Here is a 26427-nt window from a genome sequence, read left to right on the forward strand (position 1 = left end):
GATTGTTTATGTTGGTATGAAATTAATTATAACACTATTTGGTATCTAATCGGATGCTATTATGTAATTTTTATCTACTTTTAATGTCGTTTTGTATTGGTTTTTTTGCACCAAAAATCGTCGATTTTTAAAAAAAAAAATAAAAAATGTTATTACCGACGACACAGGGTATTACTGGCGACGGAAGCATTAGCAACGAGAAATATCTTTACCGACAACATTTTGAACAATAGCAATAGAATAGTAGCGACGACTTTTACCGACGACTTTTCTAGGCTTTAGCGGCGACTTTTGTTGCTGCTAATTCCATTTTTTCTTTTAGCGATAGCTCATAGGGGTGTGTATCAAACCACACAAACCGAATAAACCGCCCGCACCGCACCACACCGCACCGTATAATGCAGTTTTGGACGCTCGTGGTGCGGTTTGCGGCTTGTAGTTGTAACATCCCGGAATCGCGGGAGTACAGTTGAAGGACCAAAACTGTAAGTTTGGAGGGTGACTCGGCGAGTCAGGTCGCGGCTATGGTCGCGTGTCAAGTGGCCTACTCGGCGAGTCCCAAGGATGGACTCGGCGAGTAGGTGCTGTATGAAAAAAACCCTAATTTCCGGGGTTGAGCCCTATATAAAGAGCCTTACACCCCTCCACATCCTCCCTTATTCCCCCCTTGAGCTCCAGAAGCCCTAAGTTCGTGGAGAGATCATTTGTGGAGCAAATTAGAGCTTGGAGAAGTGTGGTTTGAGGAGATCTTGAAGGAGAAGTGGTTTGGATCAAAGGGCTTTGCTTGGATTCGAGCTTAGCAGCTATTGAGGCATTATTTGGAGGTAATATCTTCGTCCTTAGGCTGTGCATTTCTAATTCCATCATTTTGGGTTGTGTGGGGTGCTTGGTTGTGTGACATTTTGATGTTGGAGGATGGATCTGAGGTTGCTACCTCAGATCTGGAGTGGAGAAGACATTAAGAGCATTAAAGCCCATATCTTTGTGTTGTTAATGAAGCTACCATGTCCCAAACCTTGGTTCTAAAGTGAAAATGGCTTAGATCTCGTTAGATTCACGTAAAGTTTGCCACTTTACGTGATGGATGGATTGTAGGAGGTTGGATCTATGTTTTGGATCAATTGCATGGCCTGAGATGCTTCTGTATGGATTCAGACCGGTGGTACTCGGCGAGTCACATGGGTGGACTCGACGAGTTGCTTGAAGATGGCCTTGAACTCGGCGAGTTGGAAGAACAACTCGGCGAGTAGGTTGAAGATGGCCTTGGACTCGACGAGTCCTGTTGGACTCGGCGAGTCTTGTCGAGGAAGTCCCAATATTTCTGGTTGAGTCGATAAATCGGTGAGTCGAGGGATGACTCGGTGAGTTGGGTGCGAGTGGACTCAGAGTTGTTGCACTCGACGAGTCTTGGGGTTACTCGGCGAGTTGGGTCGCTAATTGGGGGAAGTTCTGAGCATAAGGACTCGGCGAGTCATCGGGTTGACTCGACGAGTAGGGTCAGTCAGGGGTTGACTTTGACTTGTCCAGGGTTGACCAGTTGTCTTCCAGAGGTATTTTGGTAATTATGGGTATTTATTGGGTTGTTGTTTGATGTTCAGTGGAGGAGTTTGTGTCAGAGTTCGGAGCAGCGGGATCTTATCTTTTCAGCCGTCAGTTTCGAGGTGAGTTATCCTCACTATATCAACAGGGTCTAAGGCGCCAAGGCCGGCCCTTTATTGTATTGAGATTCAGTTACGTTTATCATGTTATTGTTGGTTGTGTCTGCATCCTGGTAGTTAGGATGGTACATGCTAGGGGACCTTGTTAAGGTCAGTATCTCGATATGCAGAGTGATGCTATGCTAGTGATCGGTTAGGTTGGTAGCCGGTTAGGGTAAAGACATGCTATGTGATCTGTTTACTTGGTTTGTTGACTATGACTGTTATATGAATGTATGTTTTGTGCACATGGTTTTTTGGACTAGAGATGGGTTGAGGCGGGTCCTACTTTGTGCTGTAGGTCAAGATACCCAGGGCGGACCGGTTGTTCCGAAGGCCCAGTGAGCGGTCTGGATAGGCTGTAGGCCCCACGTGGGCGGACCAGACGTGCCGAGGCTCAGAGAGTGGACCAGGCCGACTGTAGGCCCGATGCGGGCGGACCAGTCACACTGTAGACTCAGAGAGTGGACCAGGTGGGTTGAAGGCCCGATGCGGGCGGACCAACCCCACTGTAGACTCGAAGGACATGACTAGACCCGGAGGATGGATCCGATGGACTGAAGGCCCGATATGGCGGACTAGTCACGGTAGACCCGATATGCATGATTGTTCTATGTTCTATGATGTTATGTATGCTTTATATGTTTTGGACCGGAAGGTCGCGGCCTGGAAAGGGAGTATACGTGGTTGGTATTTTGGGGGTATCTCACTAAGCTTTCGGGCTTACAGTTGTGGTTTAATGTTTTTCAGGTTCTTCAGGAGACCGTGGCAAGGCGAAGGCGCGATCGTACCGCTCCTCATGATTTCGTAACAACATGATTCTGGGAATACTTAAATGAATTGTATTGAAAACCTTTTTGTAAACATTTTAATGAAAATCGGGTTGTTTTGAAAATTTTAAATTGGTTGTGTTTTTCGGACGTTACAAGTTGGTCTTATCTGGGTATGCTAAAGAGGGACATCAGAAAGTTTGTGTCTGCGCAGAGGTGCGGGACTTTGCTGGAGTTGCAGGAGGCCGCCAGGCGGCGTGAGTTAGAGATTGAGTTACAGATGCGTGAGCTGAGGCAAGCTCCGGTTCAGTCACAGCCGGCGACGAAACGGTCTAAGACCGTTGATTTCAGGATGGGAGATCAGGGTGGCCACGTCTGTGGTAAGTGTGGAGGGGGTCATGCCGGGGTTTGTCGGTCCGGTGGAGCATGCCGCAAGTGCGGGAAGGAGGGACACTATGCGAGGGATTGTCGGCAGTCTGTGCCGGTTCGGGATTTGAGGATATGCTATCATTGTCATCAGGTTGGACATTTGAAGGTCAACTGTCCACAGCTTGCTGCAGGATCGGTGCAGGCTCCAGCACCGGCTACGTTGAGGATCACAGGTGGAGGTCAGGGTGGAGCGGAGCCCCCAAGGGCTTAGGGTCGTGTTTTTCAGCTTGCTGCTTCGGGTATGTTCTTTCTGCTGTTTTGATTATTTATGATTGTTGTAGAGTATTGATATCTGCTAGTTCATTGGTTGGTTATGGAATTGCGTTTCGGGTTTTCGTGTGGTATTCGTGGTTCCTTGAGGATTTGGCGAGTTGTGATCGAGATTTCGTTTTAGTATCCTGTGTTCCCTGAGGGATCGTTTCGGTTATGGAATTGTACTTCGAGCCATCGTTGGTTATCTTTATGAGGATTGGTGGCGGATGCGGCGTTAGTTTGGAGGCCAGTTGGATTCTGCAATCTGAGGAATGGATAGTTGAAGATTGGGTCGCTTTCGAGCGGGTTGTACAGCGTGGGAGCATGATTTGTATGAAAGTTGTTGGTGCTGGTGAAAAACATTTGGGAGTGCATGTGTTGATTCCTGCAAGGTTGCTTGGAAGATCGAGGATGGCGACCGGTGACTATCTGTCAGTGTCTTAAGTGGGGGAGAATTGGAAATTCCTCGGATGATCATTGGGCATGGAAGGTTGTTTAGTCGCTTGGGGAATTCAGCGGTATTTCTATCAGATGAGAGCAGACTCGTATGGGTGAGCAACAAGCGTGCGGGGCGGAATACAGACCTAGAGCAGTTGATTGAGGAAGGCATGGGAGCAGGCCGGGATCGAGTGTGTATGATGGAGATAGAGTTTGGAACCCCTAGAGGGCTAGAACGGTATGCACGGGAGGATTTCCCGAAGAGATAGTTCGGAATGATGAGTGATTGTTGAGCGGTTCGGATAGACTGAAGGCCGGTAGGCGTACCAGTCAGGCCGAAGGCTCGGAGGACGGTCCAGTCAGATTGGCTGAAGGTTCTGAGAGTGGTCCAGATTGGCTGAAGGCCTGGGAGGCGGTCCAGTCATGCTGAAGACTCTGCAGGTATTGTTAGATCGGTTAGAGGTTATGGGTTGCGTACGTTGCAGTGAGAATACATTGGGAGGTCTAGCCCCGGCTAGCGATCTTGAGCAGTGAAGGTAGTGCACGGGCTTGAGAGTCCTTGTGATGAGAGTCAGAGTAGCGGTAATGCATGGAGGTTGAGTACGCTTTAAAGAGGTAACGTGGCGTAGGATGAGCACCATGGTGCCTGTCATGGTGACTGGGCAGACGAGTGGTTTCCTTGGTAAGGAAAGAGGGAGGAATGAAACTCCGGAGAGGGAGTGCGAATTCACGGAAGTGAAAGCGGCAGTGTAGAGTTGCGATCGCAGTGGTCCGTCGATGGTCTGTGAGTAGTGTGTTGCAGCGGCGGAATATAAGCTTATTCGACTCGATATGTTGCTCAGGGCGCGAAGGGAATATCGCGACGTGGAGCCAGGGAGAGGAGTTCGGAAGGGATGCAGAGCAAGAGTCTTGGACTCTCAGTGAGATTATGATCAGGGTTCTGGGTATGTATCAGTGGTTTATCCTGGAAGGATGTTGAGGATATCGTCAGTATATCGGGTTATCCACACCTGAGGATGCTAGAGCTAGATCAGCATGTGTGTGTGATGGCGAGAGGAGAACTCGGGGGAGTTGCTCCGAAATGGAGGAATGGGTCTTTCGGTCGGCATGGGATGGATAGAGTGGAATTCGGATCGGGACTCCGATGGTTCGTGGCTTTATAGCCATATGAGTCAAGTGAAAGATGAGGAATTGAGCAATAAGGCATCAAGGGTAATTCTCGGTGGTTGAGCGTGATTATCGGAGGGTACAGTTGGTGCCCGGTTTGAGTAGGTGGTGGGGACACCGTATGGAAGGAGGAAGCGAGCTTTTAGTTCTATGGTTGTACCTTGAGGGACTTGGTTCGGTCAAGGTCAAGTGGCACGTCATGGGAAGTATTTTGAAGATGAGATGCCGTAGGCTTCAAGGGAGAAGCCTAATCTAAGTGGGGGAGAATTGTAACATCCCGGAATTGTGGGAGTAGAGTTGACGGACCAAAAGTGTAAGTTTGGAGGGTGACTCGGCGAGTCCATGCGTAGACTCGGCGAGTCAGGTCGCGGCTATGGTCGCGTGTCAAGTGGCCTACTCGGCGAGTCCCAAGGATGGACTCGGCGAGTAGGTGCTGTATGAAGAAAACCCTAATTTCCGGGGTTGAGCCCTATATAAAGAGCCTTACACCCCTCCACAGCCTCCCTTATTCCCCCCTTGAGCTCCAGAAGCCCTAAGTTCGTGGAGAGATCATTTGTGGAGCAAATTAGAGCTTGGAGAAGTGTGGTTTGAGGAGATCTTGAAGGAGAAGTGGTTTGGATCAAAGGGCTTTGCTTGGATTCGAGTTTAGCATCTATTGAGGCATCTTTTGGAGGTAATATCTTCGTCCTTAGGCTGTGCATTTCTAATTCCATCATTTTGGGTTGTGTGGGGTGCTTGGTTGTGTGACATTTTGATGTTGGAGGATGGATCTGAGGTTGCTACCTCAGATCTGGAGTGGAGAAGACATTAAGAGCATTAAAGCCCATATCTTTGTGTTGTTAATGAAGCTACCATGTCCCAAACCTTGGTTCTAAAGTGAAAATGGCTTAGATCTCGTTAGATTCACGTAAAGTTTGCCACTTTACGTGATGGATGGATTGTAGGAGGTTGGATCTATGTTTTGGATCAATTGCATGGCCTGAGATGCTTCTGTATGGATTCAGACCGATGGTACTCGGCGAGTCACATGGGTGGACTCGACGAGTTGCTTGAAGATGGCCTTGAACTCAGCGAGTTGGAAGAACAACTCGGCGAGTAGGTTGAAGATGGCCTTGGACTCGACGAGTCCAGTTGGACTCGGCGAGTCTTGTCGAGGAAGTCCCAATATTTCTGGTTGAGTCGATGAATCGGTGAGTCGAGGGATGACTCGGTGAGTTGGGTGCGAGTGGACTCAGTGTTGTTGCACTCGACGAGTCTTGGGGTGACTCGGCGAGTTGGGTCGCTAATTGGGGGAAGTTCTGAGCATAAGGACTCGGCGAGTCATCGGGTTGACTCAACGAGTAGGGTCAGTCAGGGGTTGACTTTGACTTGTCCAGGGTTGACCAGTTGTCTTCCAGGGGTATTTTGGTAATTATGGGTATTTATTGGGTTGTTGTTTGATGTTCAGTGGAGGAGTTTGTGTCAGAGTTCGGAGCAGCGGGATCTTATCTTTTCAGCCGTCAGTTTCGAGGTGAGTTATCCTCACTATATCAACAGGGTCTAAGGCGCCAAGGCCGGCCCTTTATTGTATTGAGATTCAGTTACGTTTATCATGTTATTGTTGGTTGTGTCTGCATCCTGGTAGTTAGGATGGTACATGCTAGGGGACCTTGTTAAGGTCAGTATCTCGATATGCAGAGTGATGCTATGCTAGTGATCGGTTAGGTCGGTAGCCGGTTAGGGTAAAGACATGCTATGTGATCTGTTTACTTGGTTTGTTGACTATGACTGTTATATGAATGTATGTTTTGTGCACATGGTTGTTTGGACTAGAGATGGGTTGAGGCGGGTCCTGCTTTGTGCTGTAGGCCAAGATACCCAGGGCGGACCGGTTGTTCCGAAGGCCCAGTGAGCGGTCCGGATATGCTGTAGGCCCCACGTGGGCGGACCAGACGTGCCGAGGCTCGGAGAGTGGACCAGGCTGACTGTAGGCCCGATGCGGGCGGACCAGTCACACTGTAGACTCAGAGAGTGGACCAGGTGGGTTGAAGGCCCGATGCGGGCGGACCAACCCCACTGTAGACTCGAAGGACGTGACTAGACCCGGAGGATGGATCCGATGGACTGAAGGCCCGATACGGCGGACCAGTCACGGTAGACCCGATATGCATGATTGTTCTATGTTCTGTTATGTTATGTATGCTTTATATGTTTTGGACCGGAAGGTCGCGGCCTGGAAAGGGCGTATACGTGGTTGGTATTTTGGGGGTATCTCACTAAGCTTTCGGGCTTACAGTTGTGGTTTAATGTTTTTCAGGTTCTTCAGGAGACTGTGGCAAGGCGAAGGCGCGATCGTACCGCTCCTCATGATTTCGTAACAACATGATTCTGGGAATACTTAAATGAATTGTATTGAAAACCTTTTTGTAAACATTTTAATGAAAATCGGGTTGTTTTGAAAATTTTAAATTGGTTGTGTTTTTCGGACGTTACAGTAGTTTTCATAAACTGCACTATGCGGTACGGTTTGCGGTTTATTGTTACCAAACCGCGGTTCAAACTGCACTGCAACATATATATATATATATATATATATATATATATATATATATATATATATATATATATATATATATATATATATATATACCCTTAATATTGTTTATGAGATTTCCATTGATAAACATGAGTCAAAATAGGAAACCGACTATATAAAAATATGTGTTTACATTAGCATAAGTTCATATTATAATTTTAAAATATTATAAAATATTTTGATGTTATGCATAAAGACAAGCAGTTAACATTTTCTTTATAGAATATAAAGCACCACATAATTATTATGTTTAAAACTAAATTTAATATTTATGTTTATGAAACCGCATAAACTGTACAAAAACCGCAAAACCGGCTGCACAAAACCGCACCGCATAACACAGTTTATTACCTTTGCGGTGCGATCTGTGGTTCCTGCAAATAACAAACCGCATATGCGGTGTGATTTGCGGTTTTGAGGATAAACCACACTAAATCGCACCGCGAACACCCATAATAGCTCATAAAACTTCCTAAAACTTGATGATCTATTTTGATTAATTCAATTCAATTAAGTTGGCATGTTCTACAATTTTATATAGAAGTTACATACAATGGTATAACAAGTGTAATTTACTTATGTTAAATTGTCTAAGTTTTTTTAAAAGATAAAAGGTTTATAGTTTATCATATTAAATTGTAAAAAGTATTTTTAACAAAATGACAAAAATATCTTACATTTAAAATTTTAATCGATATAAGTTTAACTTGATCAACTAATTAACTATATATAGGTAGGTCTACGTTTGCAACTATGGAAGAATAGAATCGAATCTCGTAAGCTTGAGAGTAAGGATTAGTACTGATGTTGACGATTCCTTTGGTTTACTCCATATTTACGTATTCCAGTTTTATTACCACAAGCCAAACCACATGTAATCTAATTTTCCCTGCATCATCTCAACCACCGCCATGGCACGACCAACTCCGACCTCTCTGCATTTGCTCTTCCTCGGGATCTTGATCCTTTCCTCAGGTATGTACAATCACCACCATTTCTTTCCTGTGCATAGATTCATTAACATAGCTAACTCGGTAACGCATTCACAGGAAACATATTATCAGACTGTGCAAGAGTTTTCACGATAACTAACGATTGTGACGAGACAATATGGCCTGCCATAACCCCCGGTGAGAGCTTTGGTGGTGGAGGATACGCCCTAAAATCCAAAGAATCCAGAGTCCACACAGCACCCGTCGGTTGGTCAGGTCGGATATGGGGTAGAACCAAATGCAGCTTCGACAGCTCCGGCAATGGAACATGCCTTACCGGCCGATGTGGCTCATCACTCCAGTGCACCGCCTCCGGCGAGAACCCATCTACGCTTGCTGAGCTCACCCTCACCCGACTGGAATTTTACGACGTTAGTCTTGTTGACGGCTTTAACCTGCCAATGTCTATTAGGCCCGTTAATGGTAAGGGAAACTGTAGCGTTGCTGGATGCGTTGGCGACTTGCGCCAAAACTGCCCTTCGGAGCTTTCTGTTAAGGCTGGTGGTAAGGTTGTGGCTTGCCGAAGTGCTTGTGATGTGTTTAACACTGATGAGTATTGTTGTCGGGGTATTTATGGGAGCGCGGCCACGTGCAAACCAACGTATTACTCGAAGAAATTTAAGAATGCTTGTCCTACTTCGTATAGTTATGTGTACGACGATCCATCAAGTATTTTCACTTGTACAGGAGCCGATTACATTATCACGTTTTGCGCATCGAAGTAGGTTTTTCCTCTATGGTTGTAATACGTATATGCACGCTTATCATATTATATGGTTGCTAACTAGTAGTATAATTTTCATTCGATTTCTGGAACCGGCCTCAATGCACATATCACGACAATAAGTTGACTGGCAGCGGATCTGCGAAGGGTTTCTTTCAGAATTGGATATTGAGTACGATGATGGCTTTGATAGTCGGTTGTTTGTCGGTGATGCTATAATAAGTCGGGATTTTATGTTACTTTTTTCGGTTATCCTTTTTTCCTCAGAAGTTTATAACTTGTGTCTTCTTTTTTCATCCTAATTAATGTTGAAAATTATTTGTTTAATATCCAATATACTTTGGTAAATTGTTGTAGGATTAGGAGATTGATAGAAAAATAAGATATTTACTAAATCCATAATTCCATAGTGATGAGATATGATGGTTATGTCATGAATACCAACATGTAACTAACATATATAACATGCAACTAACATCTATATGAAATAATTTGTAATCATAAGCTAAAGTAACTTGCTTCAATCGAATGATCGTGACACTGAAACTTTTGGTTTGGATAGTTCAGCTTTTGGTTAATTTTACCTATAGTATAATGGATCGATTAAAGAAAAAAAATAATTTTTGAACGGGCCTGCAGCTGTACTTATCATCGAAAAAGAACCAAATAGGGACCAGCAAAGACGTGGTCAAGTACTAGGTTTTTTTTTTTTTTTTTTTTTTTTTTTTTTTTTTTTTTTTTGTAAATATAGGGATGTTTGAAAAGAAGTTTGTAGAAACAGGGGTGTTAGGAGGAGACCCCACAACCCACAACTTCGGTCCAATATTTTTTTGAATTTACATTATGCACCCTTATCTAGTTATAATATAAGTATAAGACAAAACTGCACAAATGGTCCTTGTGGTTTGCTGAAAATTGCCACTTTGGTCCAAAAATGTTTGGACTAGCACCAGAGGTCCAAACTTTTCATTTTGTTGCGAGTTTGGTTCAATTTGGTTTGAACCATTTTATAAAGACGATTTTGCCCCTGATTATTTAATATTTTAATTTTCTTTTATTACAATAATTAAAAAGAATTAAAAAGAAAAGAAAAAAGAACATACTCTCTCTCTCTCTCTCTTTCTCTTCTCTCTCTCTCTCTCTCTCTCTCTCTCTCTCTCTCTCTCTCTCTCTCTCTCTCTCTCTCTCCAAAGCAGACGAGCACCAGAGGTTATACAACCTTGTGATCGATCGACACTCCCCGAAAATCCCCTTCTAGCCTCGCCTCTCATACCTCTCTCTCGAACCAACTGTCACAACCGCTTCTTCTTCTTCTTCTTCTTCTTCTCCTGTCGAGCAAAACCCACCGAGGACCTCGTCTTCTTTATTGTTGTTGCTCGTGGCACCTCATCGGGACCCCCAAACGAACCTTGTTTTCGATTCCTCTTCCTGTTTCAAACCAACACCGGAGACGTGTGGTCTACTGTCGTTCTCTTCTAACAATCGCTCGGGGATGAGAAGGCCAAATCGGAGACCAAATTTGCAGAGATTGGCACTCTACCTGTGTGTGTCTAGGGGTTTTTATTGGGGGTGACAGAAGGTTAGAGAAGGAAGATTCTGATGCCAAAATGACTTCATCTTTGTTCGAAGCAATCCCGACGATCTCGATTCTCAAATCGCCTCTCTCTACAACTTCTTTACGAACCCTTCTCAGATCTTACACCGATGAAGGTTTGGCGCTGAACTCGACTGATGTCCTTCTAGTTTTTTGAAACCCTAGCTATTCAGATCTGTTGTGGTGTTTGTGTGTATATGTGTGTTTAATCTCTCGTTTGTCTTGTTAGAGTTTGTGTGTGTGTTTAATTTGTATGTGTGTGTGTGTTTGTGTTTGTGTTGTATCTGTTGAAAAATCGATGGATGTTTGTGTTGATCTGTGTTTGCTCATCAGATTTCATTTTTATGTGTGTGTGTTCATTTGATCTGATTTTGTGTGTGTGTTCATCTGATTTCATTTAGGTGGAGATGGATATGACAAATTGTGGTTGTGGCGGGCGGTGGTCAAACAATGGTGGTGGAGGACGACGGTCGAATGGTGGAAGTGGCGGAAGATATTCTTCAGCGTTCTTGAGGAAGAAGAAGAAGATGGGTGAGAGAGAGAAAGAGAGAGAGAGAGAGAGAGAGAGAGAGAGAGAGAGAGAATATTTTCTTTTTTCTTTTAATTTTAATTCTTTTTAATTGTTGTAATAAAAGAAAATTAAAATATTAAATAATCAGGGACAAAATCGTCTTTATAAAAAATTTCAAACAAAATCGGATCAAATTCGCAACAAAATGAAAAGTTTGGACCTCTGGTGCTAGTCCAAACATTTTTGGACCAAAGTGGCAATTTTCAGAAAACCACAGGGACCATTTGTGCAGTTTTGTCTAAGTATAACCCTTTAACTATCATCTTTTCTTTTTATTTATATCCTTAGTTTTGAAAATTTTATTTTCAAACTTTATTATATAAAATGTATAAATTAATTTATTGAAAATATATAATTAAAATTTAAGTATTCTTTTAAGCATATTATATCATGAACAGATCTCACAATACCTTCAAATTGATATCAATATTTAATATATTATAATGTTATCAAATTATAATATGAATTAATAGAACCTTAAGAGAGTGGAAATGTTTCGCAAGGCTCATACCGATAAGAATGGTGTACTTGTTAGTGTCGAGGCGGAACAACAATACGTAAGTATTTAATTATATTTTTATCATATAATTAATTGTTTATTTATACTTAATTGTTAATTACTTTTGGAAAACATAGAATCTGTTAACGGAAGATCTTTTAGAACAAAAACAAGGGCCCGGAGCTGAAAGAGATTTAACACCCGCTCAAGAAAGAGCTACTTTCAAGAAAATATTAGGAGAGCGGCCTGGCCATATCAGAGGCATCAGCTGGAAACCTTCTGTTATCCCGCCGATTTCACAGCCATCGCAACCACCATCACAACCATAACAGGTAAAACAAGATTATGTAATTTCAATAAATGTGTGTTGATTTGGTAATTTTTGTTTGTGGTAATTATTTGCTACAGTCTTTGGTAATTGGTTTCTTGTCCCAAGTGCAAGAAATAACAATGTACTTTGTTTTTTTTTTTTTTTTGCCTTAGTTTAAAAATAGCGATGTACTTTGGCATCAATAAATGCATGTTGATTTGGTAACTGTGCCTTTTTCTCAAGTGCAATAAATGGCAATGTACTTTTGATATTTCTTGTATTTTAAGTGCAAGAAATAACAATGTACTTTGGTATTTTTTTGTATTTAAGGTTCTTTAGCACATATAGAGTAAATTATTTAATTTCAAAGTCTCGTGTGTCTATATAATGATCAATAAACTTAGGTTGATTTGGTAATTGTATTTGTAATTGTGTTGATGTGTTAAGTGTAAGAAATAGAAATGTACTTTTTTTGTACCTAGTTTAAAAATAGCAATGTACTTTGACATCATTAAATGCATGTTGATTTGGTAATTTTGGTTTGTGGTGATTATTTGCTAAAAGCTTTGGTAATTGGTGTAACAGCCCGAATTTCCAGGTATCTTTTATGCTTATGTTTTGGTGTTTTGTGAGGGGACTCGGCGAATTGGAGCTCAAACTCGCCGAGTAGGATCGCGGTTCTGGACGTAGGTTCGCGCCTGGACTCGGCGAGTCCGTGCTGTTTAATGAAACCCTAATTTCTCGGGTTTGGGACCTATTTAAAGGGCATCAAGGACGTCATTTGTGCTCACCAGTCCCCTGAGTGAAACCCTAGCGAGTTTGAGCGTTTGGAGCAAAGCAAGGAGCCATTGTTGATCTTGGAGGTGTAATCTTGCAAGGGAAAGGAAGCAATAGCTAAGGGGAATCAAGAGGAGCCACTTCCTGAAGATTTGAGGTCCAGAACATCACATTTGAGGTACTACCTTCGAGCTATTCTCTGTTATGTAAATGTTTATATTGATTTAGGGCTTATTGAGCCCTTTTGTGGCTAGATCTAGTGCTTCCTTGGTCCCTTAAGTGATTTAGGTTCTAGATCTGGACCCTTGGAGGTCCAGAGTGTCCCTTTGCCTAAGCTTTTTATGAATCCATGGGGGTTTTTGATTGGGGTCCTTGTGTTTGAGGTCAAAACACCATTTATGAGTCAAGGAGTGTGTTATGAGCACCAAGTCATGGACTTTACGTGATGAATATGCTTAGGAGGGCTAGATCTATGAGTTTTTGGAGCGGATCTGACCACAGAAGCAAGTTTGAGTTGATGCATGGCATGGACTCGTTGAGTCTGAAGAACAGACTCGGCGAGTAGCATGAAGATTGTCCTAAACCACTTAGTGAGTGGTCCAGTCGAGTTATGGGTTGACTCAGTGAGTCAGAAAGAGTTAGAGAGGGTAGACAGGTGGTTCGAGTCGAACTGGAACTCGCCGAGTTGTTCTTGAGACTCAGCGAGTTGAGTCGGGGTGGCCCCGCGATTCTTACCAGGTGGAACTCGTCGAGTCAGGGGAATACTCGACGTGTCAAAAAGGGAATCCTAGAGAGTTGGTGAAAACGCTTAGACTCGCCGAGTCCGGTTAAAGTTGACCGTTGACCGTTGACCGTTGACCAGTGTTGACTTGATAGGGGTAGTCAACCTTAGTGGTAAAAGTGTTAATTAGAGATATATGATGTTATAGGAGGATTATAGCTCGGAGGATCGAGCACGAGTGATTTCCAGGATTCGCGAGTTATCGAGATACACGAGGTGAGTCTTCTCACTATACTTTACCTTGAGTAGGTAACCAGAGTTATGTGATCAGAGTATTTGTATGCTATATGTATGTGATGTGTTGTACTGCATTATTTCTATGTGATTTATGATGTGCATGTTTTAGAGTTAGAACCGGAAGGTTCACAGAGTTAGAACCTGAGGGTTCACAGAGTTTGGGTGCACGGACCCATACAGTTATAGCCTCGAGTGGCTAATATGTGTTATGTGTGTGGTATTTTGGGAAACTCACTAAGCCTTGTGCTTACAGTGTTGGTGTTGTTGTTTCAGGTACTAGCGATGACCATGGGAAGGCGTCGGCTTGATCTGTACACACGCATGGGATTTTTGATATATATATATATGATCTTGGGATTTTGTATGATGTGAATTGAGATTTTAAACTTAATGTTATATGAAAACTAAATGAGAAATGTTTTTATATTTGTGAAAAATTATTTTGAAAATTCATGGTGTTACAAGTTGGTATTAGAGCCTTGGTTTGAGGGATTCGAGTACACCTTCGGGCGTATTTGAACTCAAACTGAGGATTTGAGATTTATTTTCAAAAAGAGTAAAAGATTTTTGAAAAACGCAGAGCAGAGTTGTGTGTACGATCAGTCCGCGCCCGAACGGTGATTTCCCAAAATACCTTTATATTATGTGATATTGATATTAATATGATGTATCCGCATGCTAGAGTAGGCTAGGTATTCCTATTAGGACTAGAGTGGCCTGATTTGTGATGCCTTAGCCTAGGAAGAGGTGAGCTGCTATGAGATGCTTGAGAGTGAGTAGGTAGCAGCGAGGGGATTATGAGAGATCTATTAGAGAGTGGCCTATGCATGATAGAGTACTTGTAATTTGGGATCCGAAGAGGAGGACTTGGGATGTATTCTGATACGGTGTGGATAGTAGTATTGGGCCCATACTACTGAAAGCACCGGAGCGATGTACAACCCAAGTAAGAATCTTTGGAATACCAAGGATCAAGGAGGAAAGAGTTGACGAGTGTGAGTATACTCGTATGGGTTCTAATTTATCGTGTGTTGTATTTCAAAGGTAGATCATGGTGAGGACACGTTTGATGCCTGAGAGCAGTGGTACCAGTGATGAGGAGATCCGCCGGATCATCCATGAGGAGGTGGCTGCGGCCATCAGGGCAGAGATACCGGAGATGTTTGGGTCTATTAAGACCAAGCTGATTGAGACATTTAACGAGCGTTATGCCGCTCTTTCTGAGGCTGCTGTTGCAGCGGCCACCGCAGCTATTGCTGCCGCGAGGCCGCAAGGTGGTGATGCGTTGCTGTTCCGGGAGTTCAGCAACACAAAATCACCAGAGTTTGATGGGACTCAGGATCCGGTGGCAGCTATGAGGTGGATATCTAATATAGAGGGGTGTTTCTTCACTTGCTCATCTCCTGAGCATTTGAAGGTCCGATTCGCACTGAACCCGCTTCGCTTGGGAGCGAAGGACTGGTGGAAGTTTGTGACGGCGCATTTCATGCCTGCTGAGATTGCGGTAGTGACCTGGGAGAGGTTCACTGCCATGTTCCGATATGAGTACGTTCCCCAGGTGGAGAGGGAGCGTTTGGCCCAGGAGTTTCTGACCCTCAAGCAGGGTACTGAGTCGGTTACGGTGATGACCAGGATGTTCCACGAGAGGGCGATGTTCTGCCCTGAGCACGTGTCTACGGAGCAGACACGTATGAGCCGCTATCTGAGTATCTTGAGGCGGGACATTCGGGAGTTCGTGGCCAACTCCTCGTACCGGACATTTGCCGAGCTTCAGGAAAATGCCCGGAAGAGGGAGATTAAGCTTGAGACTCAGGCCAGAGAGGAGGCGGAGTCTCAGGGGAGGGATCGGCGACAGGCATAGTCTCAGCCGGCAGCCAAGCGGGCCAAGCCTGCTGATCCCAAACCAGGGATCCAGAAGGGCCGCACTTGTGGGAAGTGTGGCAAGGGTCATGATGGAGTCTGCCGAGCGGGATCTTGCTATAAATGTGGAAAGGAGGGGCATATGGCCAAGGATTGCCCCAAGGGGTTTGCAGTGTGTTTTCACTGCAACCAGACCGGACACCGGAAGGAAGAGTGTCCACAGTTGCGAGGAGCATCTCAGGGATCTACTCCTGCCGCCATCAGAGCTACAGAGAGTCGGCCAGTGAAGGCCGAGGCGCCGAGAGCTCGAGGGAGAGCCTTTCAGCTGACCGCGGAGGAGGTCCGCGCTGCGCCCGATGTTGTGGCTGGTATGTTTTCTTTCGTGTATTTATTTTGATGTTGAGATGTTATGCTTATATTATGTTATGCGTAGGTACTTTCCTTGTGAACTCTGTACCTGCTTTAGTGTTATTTGACTCGAGTGCGAGTCGGCCTTTTGTGTCTTCGGCCTTTAGTCAGCATATTAGTGTTAGTCGCGAGGCGTTGAGTCGGCCTCTGAGAGTTTCCATAGCTGACGAGAGAGTGATTTGTGCCACGGAGGTTCTCCGGGGATGCGTGTTAGAGATTTTCGGTGTTGAGTTTCCGATTGATCTGGTTCCTATTGCGATGGGTGATGTCTGTGTCATTGTGGGCATGGACTGGTTGAGCAGATTCGGCGCAGTTATCGATTGCGAGCATCAGCTGGTGACCATACGAGACCCTAGTGGGGGAGTTCTTTCGGTGTGCGGCGAGGGTACACGTTCGAGATCAGCTTTTTGTTCGGCCGCTAGGGCGAGGCAGTGTCTACAGCAGGGCTGTAAGGGTTTTGTGGCGTATGTGATGGATACGCGGGTGGCTTCCGAGAGGCCGAGTTCAGTTGAGGAGGTTCCGGTGGTGCGTGAGTTTCCAGATGTTTTTCCCGAGGAGTTGCCGGGTGTGCCTCCTGTGAGGCAAGTGGAGTTCAGTATCGATTTGGTTCCGGGGGCCGCGCCTATCGCTAAGGTGCTTTATCGTCTTGCACCTCCAGAGATGCAAGAGTTATCCTCGCAGCTTCAGGAGCTGCTGGGGAAGGAATTTATTCGGCCGAGCAGCTCGCCATGGGGGGTGCCTATCCTGTTCGTCAAGAAGAAGGATGGTTCACACCGGATGTGCATTGATTACCGGGAGTTGAACAAGCTGACGGTCAAGAACCGTTACCCGTTACCGAGGATTGACGATTTGTTCGATCAGTTGCAGGGAGCATCTTGGTTCTCCAAGATCGATTTGAGGTATGGATATCATCAGGTGAGAGTGCGGGATGAGGACGTGCAGAAGATAGTGTTCACGACGCGTTATGGGCATTATGAGTTTGTGGTGATGCCTTTTGGGCTCACCAATGCCCCGACAGTGTTCATGGATCTCATGAACCGAGTATGTAGGCTGATGTTGGATCGGTCGGTGATTGTATTTATCGATGACATTCTGGTATATTCGAGATTTAGAGAGCAGCATGAGGAGCATTTGAGGGAGGTCCTTGGGGTTCTGAGATCGAAGAAGCTTTATGCAAAATTCTCCAAGTGTGATTTCTGGTTGCGGGAGGTCCAGTTCTTAGGACATCTTGTTAACCAGGAAGGGATATTGGTCGATCCGGCCAAGGTTGAGGCGGTGATGAGCTGGGAGGTGCCGAAGTCACCCTCTGAGATCAGGAGTTTCCTAGGGTTGGCAGGGTATTATCGGAGATTTATCAGGGATTTCTCCAAGATTGCAGTGCCACTCACCAGATTGACCCGGAAGGGTGTTGCTTTTTCATGGGGTCCCGAGCAGCAGGCCTCCTTTGAGACACTTCGCCAAAGGTTGTGCGAAGCCCCGGTATTAGCTCTCTCGGAAGGGATGGAGGATTTTGTGGTATATTGTGATGCATCGATTTTGGGGTTGGGAGCGGTGCTGATGCAGAGAGGGCATGTGATAGCATATGCATCAAGGCAGCTGAAGCCTCATGAGACGAGATATCCCACCCATGATCTAGAGTTGGGGGCAGTAGTGTTCGCCCTCAAGATTTGGCGTCACTACTTGTATGGGGTTCGGTGTACGATATACACGGACCATAAGAATTTGAGGTACTTGATGGATCAGCCCAACCTAAATATGCGGCAGAGGAGGTGGTTGGATGTGGTCAAGAATTATGATTGTGAGATCCTGTACCACCCAGGCAATGCTAATGTGGTAGTCGATGCGTTGAGCCGCAGGGCGGAGAGCACTCCACTGCGGGATGTATGTTTGAGATTGACCGTGATAGCTCCGGTATTGGACGCCATTCGCGGGGCACAGGCCGAGGATGTGCAACCTGAGATGCAGAAGAGGGAACGGGTTGTTGGTTTGGTTTCAGAGTTCGTTACCGATGGTCGGGGGCTTATGACATTTCAGGGGCGTATCTGGGTGCCGTTTGTGGGAGGAACGCGTACCACTTTGATGGAGGAGGCTCATCGGTCAAAATTTTCGATCCATCCGTGGGCCACTAAGATGTATTTGGATTTGAGAAAGGAGTATTGGTGGCCTTGTATGAAGAGGGACGCCGCGTGGTTTGTTGACAGGTGCTTTACCTGCCGTAGGGTTAAAGCCGAGCACCAGAGGCCGCATGGCAAGTTGCAGCCTTTGGAGGTTACCGAGTGGAAGTGGGAACAGATTACTATGGATTTCTTCACCAAATTGCCAAGGACTGCCAGAGGAGTTGATGCAATTTGGGTGATTGTGGACAGGTTGACGAAGAGCGCTCACTTCCTTGCCATCAGTGAGAGTTCTTCAGCAGAGAAATTGGCGGAGGTGTATGTGAGGGAAGTGGTATCTCGGCATGGGGTGCCGATCTCGATTTGTTTCAGACCGTGATGTGCGTTTCACTTCCAGATTCTGGAAGAAATTTCATGAGGAGTTGGGTACTAGACTGCATTTTAGTACCGCATATCATCCCTAGACAGACGGTCAGAGTGAGCAGACGATTCAGACGCTTGAGGACATGCTCCGAGCATGTGTGTTAGATTTCGGGGGTAGCTGGGATGCGTATTTACCCTTGGCAAAGTTTTCCTACAACAACAGCTATCATTCGAGCATTGGTATGCCACCCTTTGAGCTGTTGTATGGGAGGAGGTGTCGGACCCCCATTTGTTGGGGAGAGGATGGGCAGAGAGTGATGGGCAGTACATAGATCGTGCTTCAGACGACAGAGCAGATTCAGCAGGTCAGACAGAGGTTGTTGACCGCCCAGAGCCGACAGAAGAGTTATGCAGATAGACGCCGGTCCGAGCTTGAGTTTCAGGTCGGCGACCTCGTTCTCCTGAAGGTCTCTCCTTGGAAAGGAGTGATTCGATTCAGGAAGAGGGGCAAGTTGGGGCCCCGATATATTGGTCCATTTCGTGTGATCGCGAGGGTAGGCCGGGTAGCCTATCGCTTGGATTTGCCAGCAGAGTTGGGGCAGATTCACGACACTTTTCATGTGTCGCAGCTGAGGAAGTGTATAGCCGATGAGTCGGCAGTGGTTCCATTAGAGGATATTCAGGTGGATGCGAGCCTGAATTATGCCGAGAGACCAGTGGCCATCAGAGATCGGAAAATCAAGGTTCTAAGGAACAAGGAGGTACCCCTGGTGTTGGTTCAGTGGCAACATCGGAAGGGATCAGAGATGACCTGGGAGCCGGAGCGTGAGATGCATGAGTAGCATCCGGAGCTATTTTCAAAGCGATACTTCGAGGGCGAAGTCTAGTTCTAGTGGGGGAGAGTTGTAACAGCCCTGATTTCCAGGTATATTTTATGCTTATGTTTTGGTTTTTTGTGAGGGGACTCGGCAAGTTAGAGCTCAAACTCGCCGAGTAGGACTCAGCGAGTCCAAGGTATGGACTTGGCGAGTCCGCGCTGTTTAATGAAACCCTAATTTCTCGGGTTTGGGACCTATTTAAAGGGCCTTAAGGTCGTCATTTGTGCTCACCAGTCCCCTGAGTGAAACCCTAGCGAGTTTGAGCGTTTGGAGCAAATCAAGGAGCCATTGTTGATCTTGGAGGTGTAATCATGAAAGGGAAAGGAAGCAATAGCTAAGGGGAATCAAGAGGAGCCACTTCCTGAAGATTTGAGGTCCAGAACATCACATTTGAGGTACTACCTGTTGGATTAGTGTCTAAGTCCATAACTGTTTTGGTATGTACTTGACCCGATTATGAGCATGGTCCTTTTGGGTTGCCTTCACTATAGCAATATGTAGGATGATTTAAGAAGAGAAAGGTTTAAATATGATTTATTAATATATTATGAGAATAATATATTAAAGGAGAAATCATATTGTTTAATTAATATTGGTCAAGAATTAATTAAGAATTAATTTTGTGGCTAAAAGAGATTAATTAAACTTAGGGGACTGAAGTTGTAATTATAAGATAATTATAATTGGGCTATGGATCACCTAATAATACATAGGTTGAACGAATTCTATGGGAAGCCCATTAGAAATCGTCCAAGGCATATGTTTAAGGAGTCCATGGGCTGCTTATGGCCTAAGCAGTCAGATTAGGGTTTCCTAGTTGTAAACCCTAATAGCCTACATGTATAAAAGGGACCCTTAAGCCCCAAAAACGTGGACGACACTTCCATTAGGGTTTCCAGCCGTTTTTGGTGCCTCTTTTTCTTCTCCTCTTCATCCAAGTTGCATATGGTGTTTGTGACTCCATTAGAGGTACTACACTTGCGGTACTTGCTTTCAAGAGCTAAGGAAATTCAAGGAACTAGTTGTTATTGCTATATAACAACAAAAGGTATGTATTCTAGCTTTATATATGAATTTCGAAAATTATAGTAGCATGCCAGGTTTCTTTTTGTGTTCATAAAGCTGTATAACTAATAGTGAAAACATAGATCCAATACTAGGGTTGCATGTACACATAGGATTGTTTGTATTAAACCCATCAGTGGTATCAGAGCCATTGGTTTTTGTTTTCAATTAGCTTTTATTCAAATTTATGAACTTGACATATTAGGGTTTATGGCTAATGAACCCTAAAGGCTAGGTAATTTTCGCAATTAGGGTTGCTAAACCCTAGATGGCGATTTTTGCTAGGGTTTCCCAAATCCTTTCCTTAGCCTCCAAGATTTTGAAATCTAGGGTTATCCAACCCTTGGATTTCGAAATTACCTCCTTCCCCAAGGTTAGATCCTAAATTTTAGGGATTTGGATAATCCCATATCTTGTAATTATCTTTTAATTGTTAAATATGGTAATTAAAGATCTTGAATTATCCCATCCCTTATTTTCGAGATTTAGAGAGGGATTCAAGGGATTTGGATATCTTAGATGTATAATTGGTAATTATCCTCATGATCTAGATAATCCCTTGTGATTTAATAATTTAAATTAATTGTTTAATTTATGGTAATTATTAAATCAAGAGTTTTAATATTAAAAATTATAATTTAAATGTCTCAAATTCAAAATTTTAAGTGAGATTAAAACCTAATTGTTTTGAAGAGTTTCAAAACTTGCCCTCAAGTTTTGGAATTTAAATTGTTGATTAAAAGTTAATTTTGAAAGTCTAAAATCCAAAACCCTGATTTTGAAAAGTTCAAATTAAACCCTTATGGTTTTATTAAATTAATTAAGTGTATAATTAAAAGAGATTTAATAAATCCATAATGATTTTGGTTAATTAAAAGTATAATTTAAACCACCTAGTATTTTAAAAGTGTAAAATACACCCTTATACTATATATAACATTAAAAGTTTAATATTATATATGTATAACTAAAAATTCAGTCTTACCGTTAGTAGGCCTCATTCACGAAGCTAGTCTATAAGGGGTGTTTAAGGAAATTGCCTATAAAATGGCGATTGAATGGGTATCCACTCTTACCCACCGCACTCTTGACTAGTGGAGGGTCGTTAGCCGAACGGGTAGGATAGGACATAAACCTTCCATTATAAGTATAATGAAGTACAAAGTAACTAAATGCTTTTTCAAATTCCCAAATCATAGTTACTTTAGGCAAAATGTGAAATTGTATGCTAACCCATGGAATTACACTTCGTACCCTTGTCAAACGTTAGTGGAGCGTGTGTGGTTAACCGGCACACTAATTTGGGGATGACATTGGTAGCGAAGGGTGACTCGATGTTTGTCATAGATCAATGGAGCGTGTGTGGCTAACCGGCACATTGATTAGGTGATAGTAACATTGGGTGCACCACGTGATTCGTATGGTTATTCACACCTTGTTTGTGATCCTCGGCATCCCAGTCACGAATAGTAGGGCATAATCGAGATTAAACATGCCATTGAAGAGTTCAATGAGTCTCAAAAGATCTAGGAGTTTCAATTCATTTAAAACTTAAACTTCTTTTTCGTTTTTCATGGTGGAAATTGGTAAATCGTTATTTACCTACCTTCAAATATTCTGCAACTAGATTACGGCATCCCTCTTCTAGGTTGTAGAGTATTGTGTTGGATCCTAGCTTGATGTTTCATTTGGGTGTTGCATCAAGAATTCTAATCAACTTAACTTGAATTTTCTCCCGTTTTGTAGATGTCTGAATCTTACAATAGTCTTCCCAAATCCTTTGGAACAAGCTTTCCAAATGAAGACGACGTTCCGAGATACGATCAAGGAAATGAGAGTCATGCTTCACTTCCTCCACCTCCTCCAATTATTCTCCCTGACTCACAAGTTCAAAGGCTTGAAAAGTTCAAGCTCACTCAAGCCCTTTTGGCAAGTAAACACGAAGATGGGAAACCTGTGTGTGCGCACGTCTTAGAGATGAAGTCATACACTGATAGGTTAAACATGTTGGGTGTCGAGATTTCAAGTGGGTTGGATATTGACTGGGTTCTTCAGTCACTTCCTGAATCATATAGTGAGTTCATTAGAGAGTACTATATGATGGACCACGACGTGACCCTAATTGATCTCACCTACATGCTTATAGCCGCTGAATCAGCAATGATTTGGCGTGCTGGTCAAGCAAATTTGTTTAGTGAAACAAACTCCCAAACATCAATGGATACTGGCAACATTGGAAGTCCAGAAAGAACTAAGTCTGTGATTGTCCGATGTGTTGTGCCAAAGGAGTCTATTTGCTTTTATTGCCAAGAGAAGGGGCATTGGAAACGAAGCTGCCCTAATTACCTGAGAGATCTAAGAGATGGGAGAGTCAAGACGTATGACTCTGCTTCAGGTAAAATCCATTAACTAACTCTTTTAAGTTCCTATTCTAGATTCTTAATACATGATGTGATAAGATTACATTTTGATGTTTTGTAGGATCGAAGAAAAGAGAGGAAGCTTGAGAAAAGAAGTGAGCTGAATCTGATCATGAAGAAATGGATTTCGATCGCATTACTTGAAGAATGGATTCTTGAGCTACTACTTGGAGTTAGAATAGATTGTTAAGAAATATGTAATAACATAGTTTTTCAATTGAATTACATTGTAAGGACAAATTTTTTCCGCAATAAAATGAATTTTGATTTTATCTTATTTATTTATCCTTGCAATGGCATGTATGAAAAATTAATGTTTGAATGTTTCTATTATTAGCAATAATGGATTTGATTCTTAATTGTATTATTTGTGGAAGTGTCAAGAATTTACCAAGTAAGGAGAGTTTCTCATCACCCAAGTTTCAATTTGACAGAAACTTGGAATCATGCAATGTGTATTGTATGATGAATGAAAAACTTTTACATTTGGGAAACTTAGACTAATTCTTTGGCAAAGTGTCAATTAAAGGACAAGGAGATCAAGTACACAAGGTTGTGTGTTGATCAAGTCCACCACAAGAGTGACAAAGATATTCATCATGATTTACTAAAGCTTAGTAAATATGATTATACTTATAAGATTAAGTATAATTCTGAGTTGATTGAAAAAGTTTCAATGAATAGTAGAACGAATAAAGAAGAATCAAGTAGGCAGAAAGATAAAAGTTTCTCTATTCTAAGAAGAAGGGAGAGTACCTTTTATTGTGTTTTATGATAAGTCTTAATGATTAAGAAACATATCTCAATTGATCCTCTAAGTGAGTCTTAGTGCATTTGCATGTCTAAGAAGAGGTATCAAGTATTGTAGAAATGGATATATCAATAAGTCAATCATACTTCGTTCCAATATCAAGTCTTAGAGTCAAGATTGTGACATTGAGTGAAAAGTCTTAAGTAGGTTTATAACACTCATCAAATGTGGAATTTGGAAAAGTTTTCTTATTCTTGCACATTTGAAATTGGTAAGTTGTGCTGTCTTGGATAAGACAAAGACCAACTAGGACCAATTGTGTGAAGTGTTTTGTCTTGATAAATGCTTCACTAACTCTTGAATATTTGTTTGTCAAGAAATGTTTCTTGACAAGAGAATCTTATATGTCAAGAAGTCAGTGGGAGTCTTAATGGTCTTGAAAAGTTTCAAGAACAAATCAAGAATAAACCTTATCGATCATCACTAGCACACGACTTGAGGTTTACAACCTATCGTGCTGACATTGTTTTGTTTCTGTGCCATTCCAATTGAGTTAATTGTGTATATGAGTTCTACGAGTTCTCATTTGAATACACACTAAAGCCTTAGTCGATGGAAAGTAAATTGATATGTAAGGACAAGTTACTAAACTACTTGGAAGGCATGGTGGGCACTCGTGTTACCATAGGGCAAGAAATCAAGATTAAGAAAGTTCAGTCCATATGAGTTTGGATTTGTCGCAAACCTTGTTTTTGGCAAATTCACATGGATAGGAACTCATACACCATAAAATCTAAGTGTCATAAGATTCCCTCCTTCATGAAAATGACTGTGAGGAAATGCTTTCACTAAGAGAGATTTTAAGAAGATAGCAATTGTGAAAATTGTATTCTCAAATTCGATTATGGTTACGGCATCCCTTTCCATAGTTCGAATTGTGAGATTTGGCAATTAGTTTCAACATTTGGAACTTAGTAACATAAGTTATGAATTGTTTAAACACACATATGAGCAATCTAAGGCAAAGGTGTATAAGGTTAAGAAGCTTAGATAAAGGCTTATCGAAGCATCTGGTATTAGAAATATGAATTTCAGAGATTCAATAGGCATTGTTTTCTAGAAGTTCATTTGTTTTCTGAATACATGTCAAAGCTAGTGGGAGCATAATTGTTATGCTTATATGATAATCATCATGATAGTGGGAGCATAAGTGTTATGCTTGTATGATTGTTATGGCGAGTATTGCAAGTTAGCAATATTAATTATAGAAAAACAAAGATTCCATTTGCAAAGTTGCATGGGTTGAAAAGTTGTTTTACTATAATTAAGGGAGAGAATATTATACTCCGTTTCAAAATCTAAAGCTTAAATTAAGAAATTTTAATATTTTCAGTCAAAGGATACATTGTGTGTTCTTAAAATTCGATTATGATTACGACATCCCTCTTCATAGTTCGAATTGTGAGAACATGACACATAAAATATTATGGCAAAAGATTGGTAAAGTATCATATCTTTATGTAAGACATTATGCATCGTGTCCCATACGCTTCGGGTATATGATCGATTGTAAATGCTATAGTATTTTACCATTCTAAAATTTTCCAAATGTCTAGCGCATTAAGAGGGAAAAAGGAATAGAATTGGTTTTGACTGAAAGAATTTAACAACTATCAAAGGACGATCCAAAGTTCGCTGAGGATTGATCGCTTGTAAGTAGTTGGAAGTATGGTATTGGATGGACCATATCGACATTATTATGAATAGATAAGATTCTATTAAGAATGAGTTGTCATATGGCAAATGTGGAAATGTTTCCATATTGGGAGTTGGATATTGAGAGTCTATGCCTAGATTAGAAACTTTTATGCAAGAAGGATGTTCAAAGGAATGTACTTTGAATGTGAGACTTCACATCTATGGAATTGTCTTGTAACAATTTCTAAGAAAGTACTTTGTAATTTCATTAGCTACGTCTTGGTGACTTTTGTGCTATGATTTTGCAAAGGGATCGTTGCATAAAATGTTAGAAGCTAGCATATTCTAGTAGTGGCAAGAACCTTGTGTTCTTACACTAATAATTAGGATTAAGGAATTGTGAAATGAGCATCATTGGAAAAGTTTTCAGGTGATCTATTTCACAAAGCATGGACCATAGGAAACAAAGTGTGCATGTTTAGAGCATGGGACAATTGTTGGTATAATTCAAGTAATGAGTTGATTATCCGAAACATTAAATGATAAATAATGAGTAATCAATATGGTGGATAAATAGAAGGGTTTTATTTACTCTCACAAGTTTGGGGCCATATAGGATTAAGTATTGTTGTCATGTTTCAATTTGCATGTTTTGACTTCCAGAATAACTAGGTTATTCAAACATCCACAGTTGGTCATACGTTGGGAGTAGGTATGAATAAAGATTGTCATGAATCTGTCTGTAGATTGTCTGAAGTGTTTAGACATGGCACAAGTTTGCTGCAGAGTTCGTGAGTGCTTTGATAAGATTAAAGTATTGGATTAAACCCACGCTCACTTGGATCACTTCACGGTTTTATCACGAGTGATTAGTGAGACGATAATATTTTATATTCTTGAAACTGAGATGTGTGAGTTGTTATTTGTTGGTCAGTTACACATTGATAATAAGTAAACGCACCAGTAACTTGGTGTTATAAAACTTATTGTTGTGTGTGATTCGATCAGTAAATGCAAGCGAGCATTTGAGTCGAAGTTTATCCATTCCTTTTACCCA

At 42.5% G+C, this 26427-nt stretch overlaps 1 protein-coding gene across 2 annotated transcripts; it reads left to right on the forward strand.

Moving 5' to 3' along the window:
- Positions 1-8193: 8193 nt before the first annotated feature.
- On the forward strand, positions 8194-9371 carry LOC145006352 (pathogenesis-related thaumatin-like protein 3.5). 2 transcript variants are annotated; one of them, XM_078965439.1, is made up of 3 exons: positions 8194-8303; positions 8378-9041; positions 9134-9371. In XM_078965439.1, the coding sequence occupies exons 1-3, from the start codon at positions 8240-8242 to the stop codon at positions 9261-9263; spliced, it is 858 nt and encodes a 285-aa protein (XP_078821565.1). In that variant the 5' UTR covers positions 8194-8239; the 3' UTR covers positions 9264-9371. The 2 variants fall into 2 exon arrangements, with proteins under 2 accessions (XP_078821565.1, XP_078821566.1); XM_078965440.1 differs by having other exon boundaries at positions 9168-9371.
- The last annotated feature ends 17056 nt before the right edge of the window (positions 9372-26427 follow it).

The sequence above is a fragment of the Lactuca saligna genome, chromosome 7 (assembly GCF_052625555.1).
Source record: "Lactuca saligna cultivar CGN05327 chromosome 7, ASM5262555v1, whole genome shotgun sequence".
NCBI lineage: Eukaryota > Viridiplantae > Streptophyta > Magnoliopsida > Asterales > Asteraceae > Lactuca > Lactuca saligna.

What these genes read in the sequence shown, in the direction of transcription:
- LOC145006352 (XM_078965439.1), top strand. Translation starts at nt 8,240, where the DNA reads ATGGCACGACCAACTCCGACCTCTCTGCATTTGCTCTTCCTCGGGATC. An exon ending in GATCTTGATCCTTTCCTCAG is followed by an intron (nt 8,304 to 8,377) that starts GTATGTACAATC and finishes ACGCATTCACAG; the next exon opens with GAAACATATTATCAGACTGT. An exon ending in ATCACGTTTTGCGCATCGAA is followed by an intron (nt 9,042 to 9,133) that starts GTAGGTTTTTCC and finishes ATTCGATTTCTG; the next exon opens with GAACCGGCCTCAATGCACAT.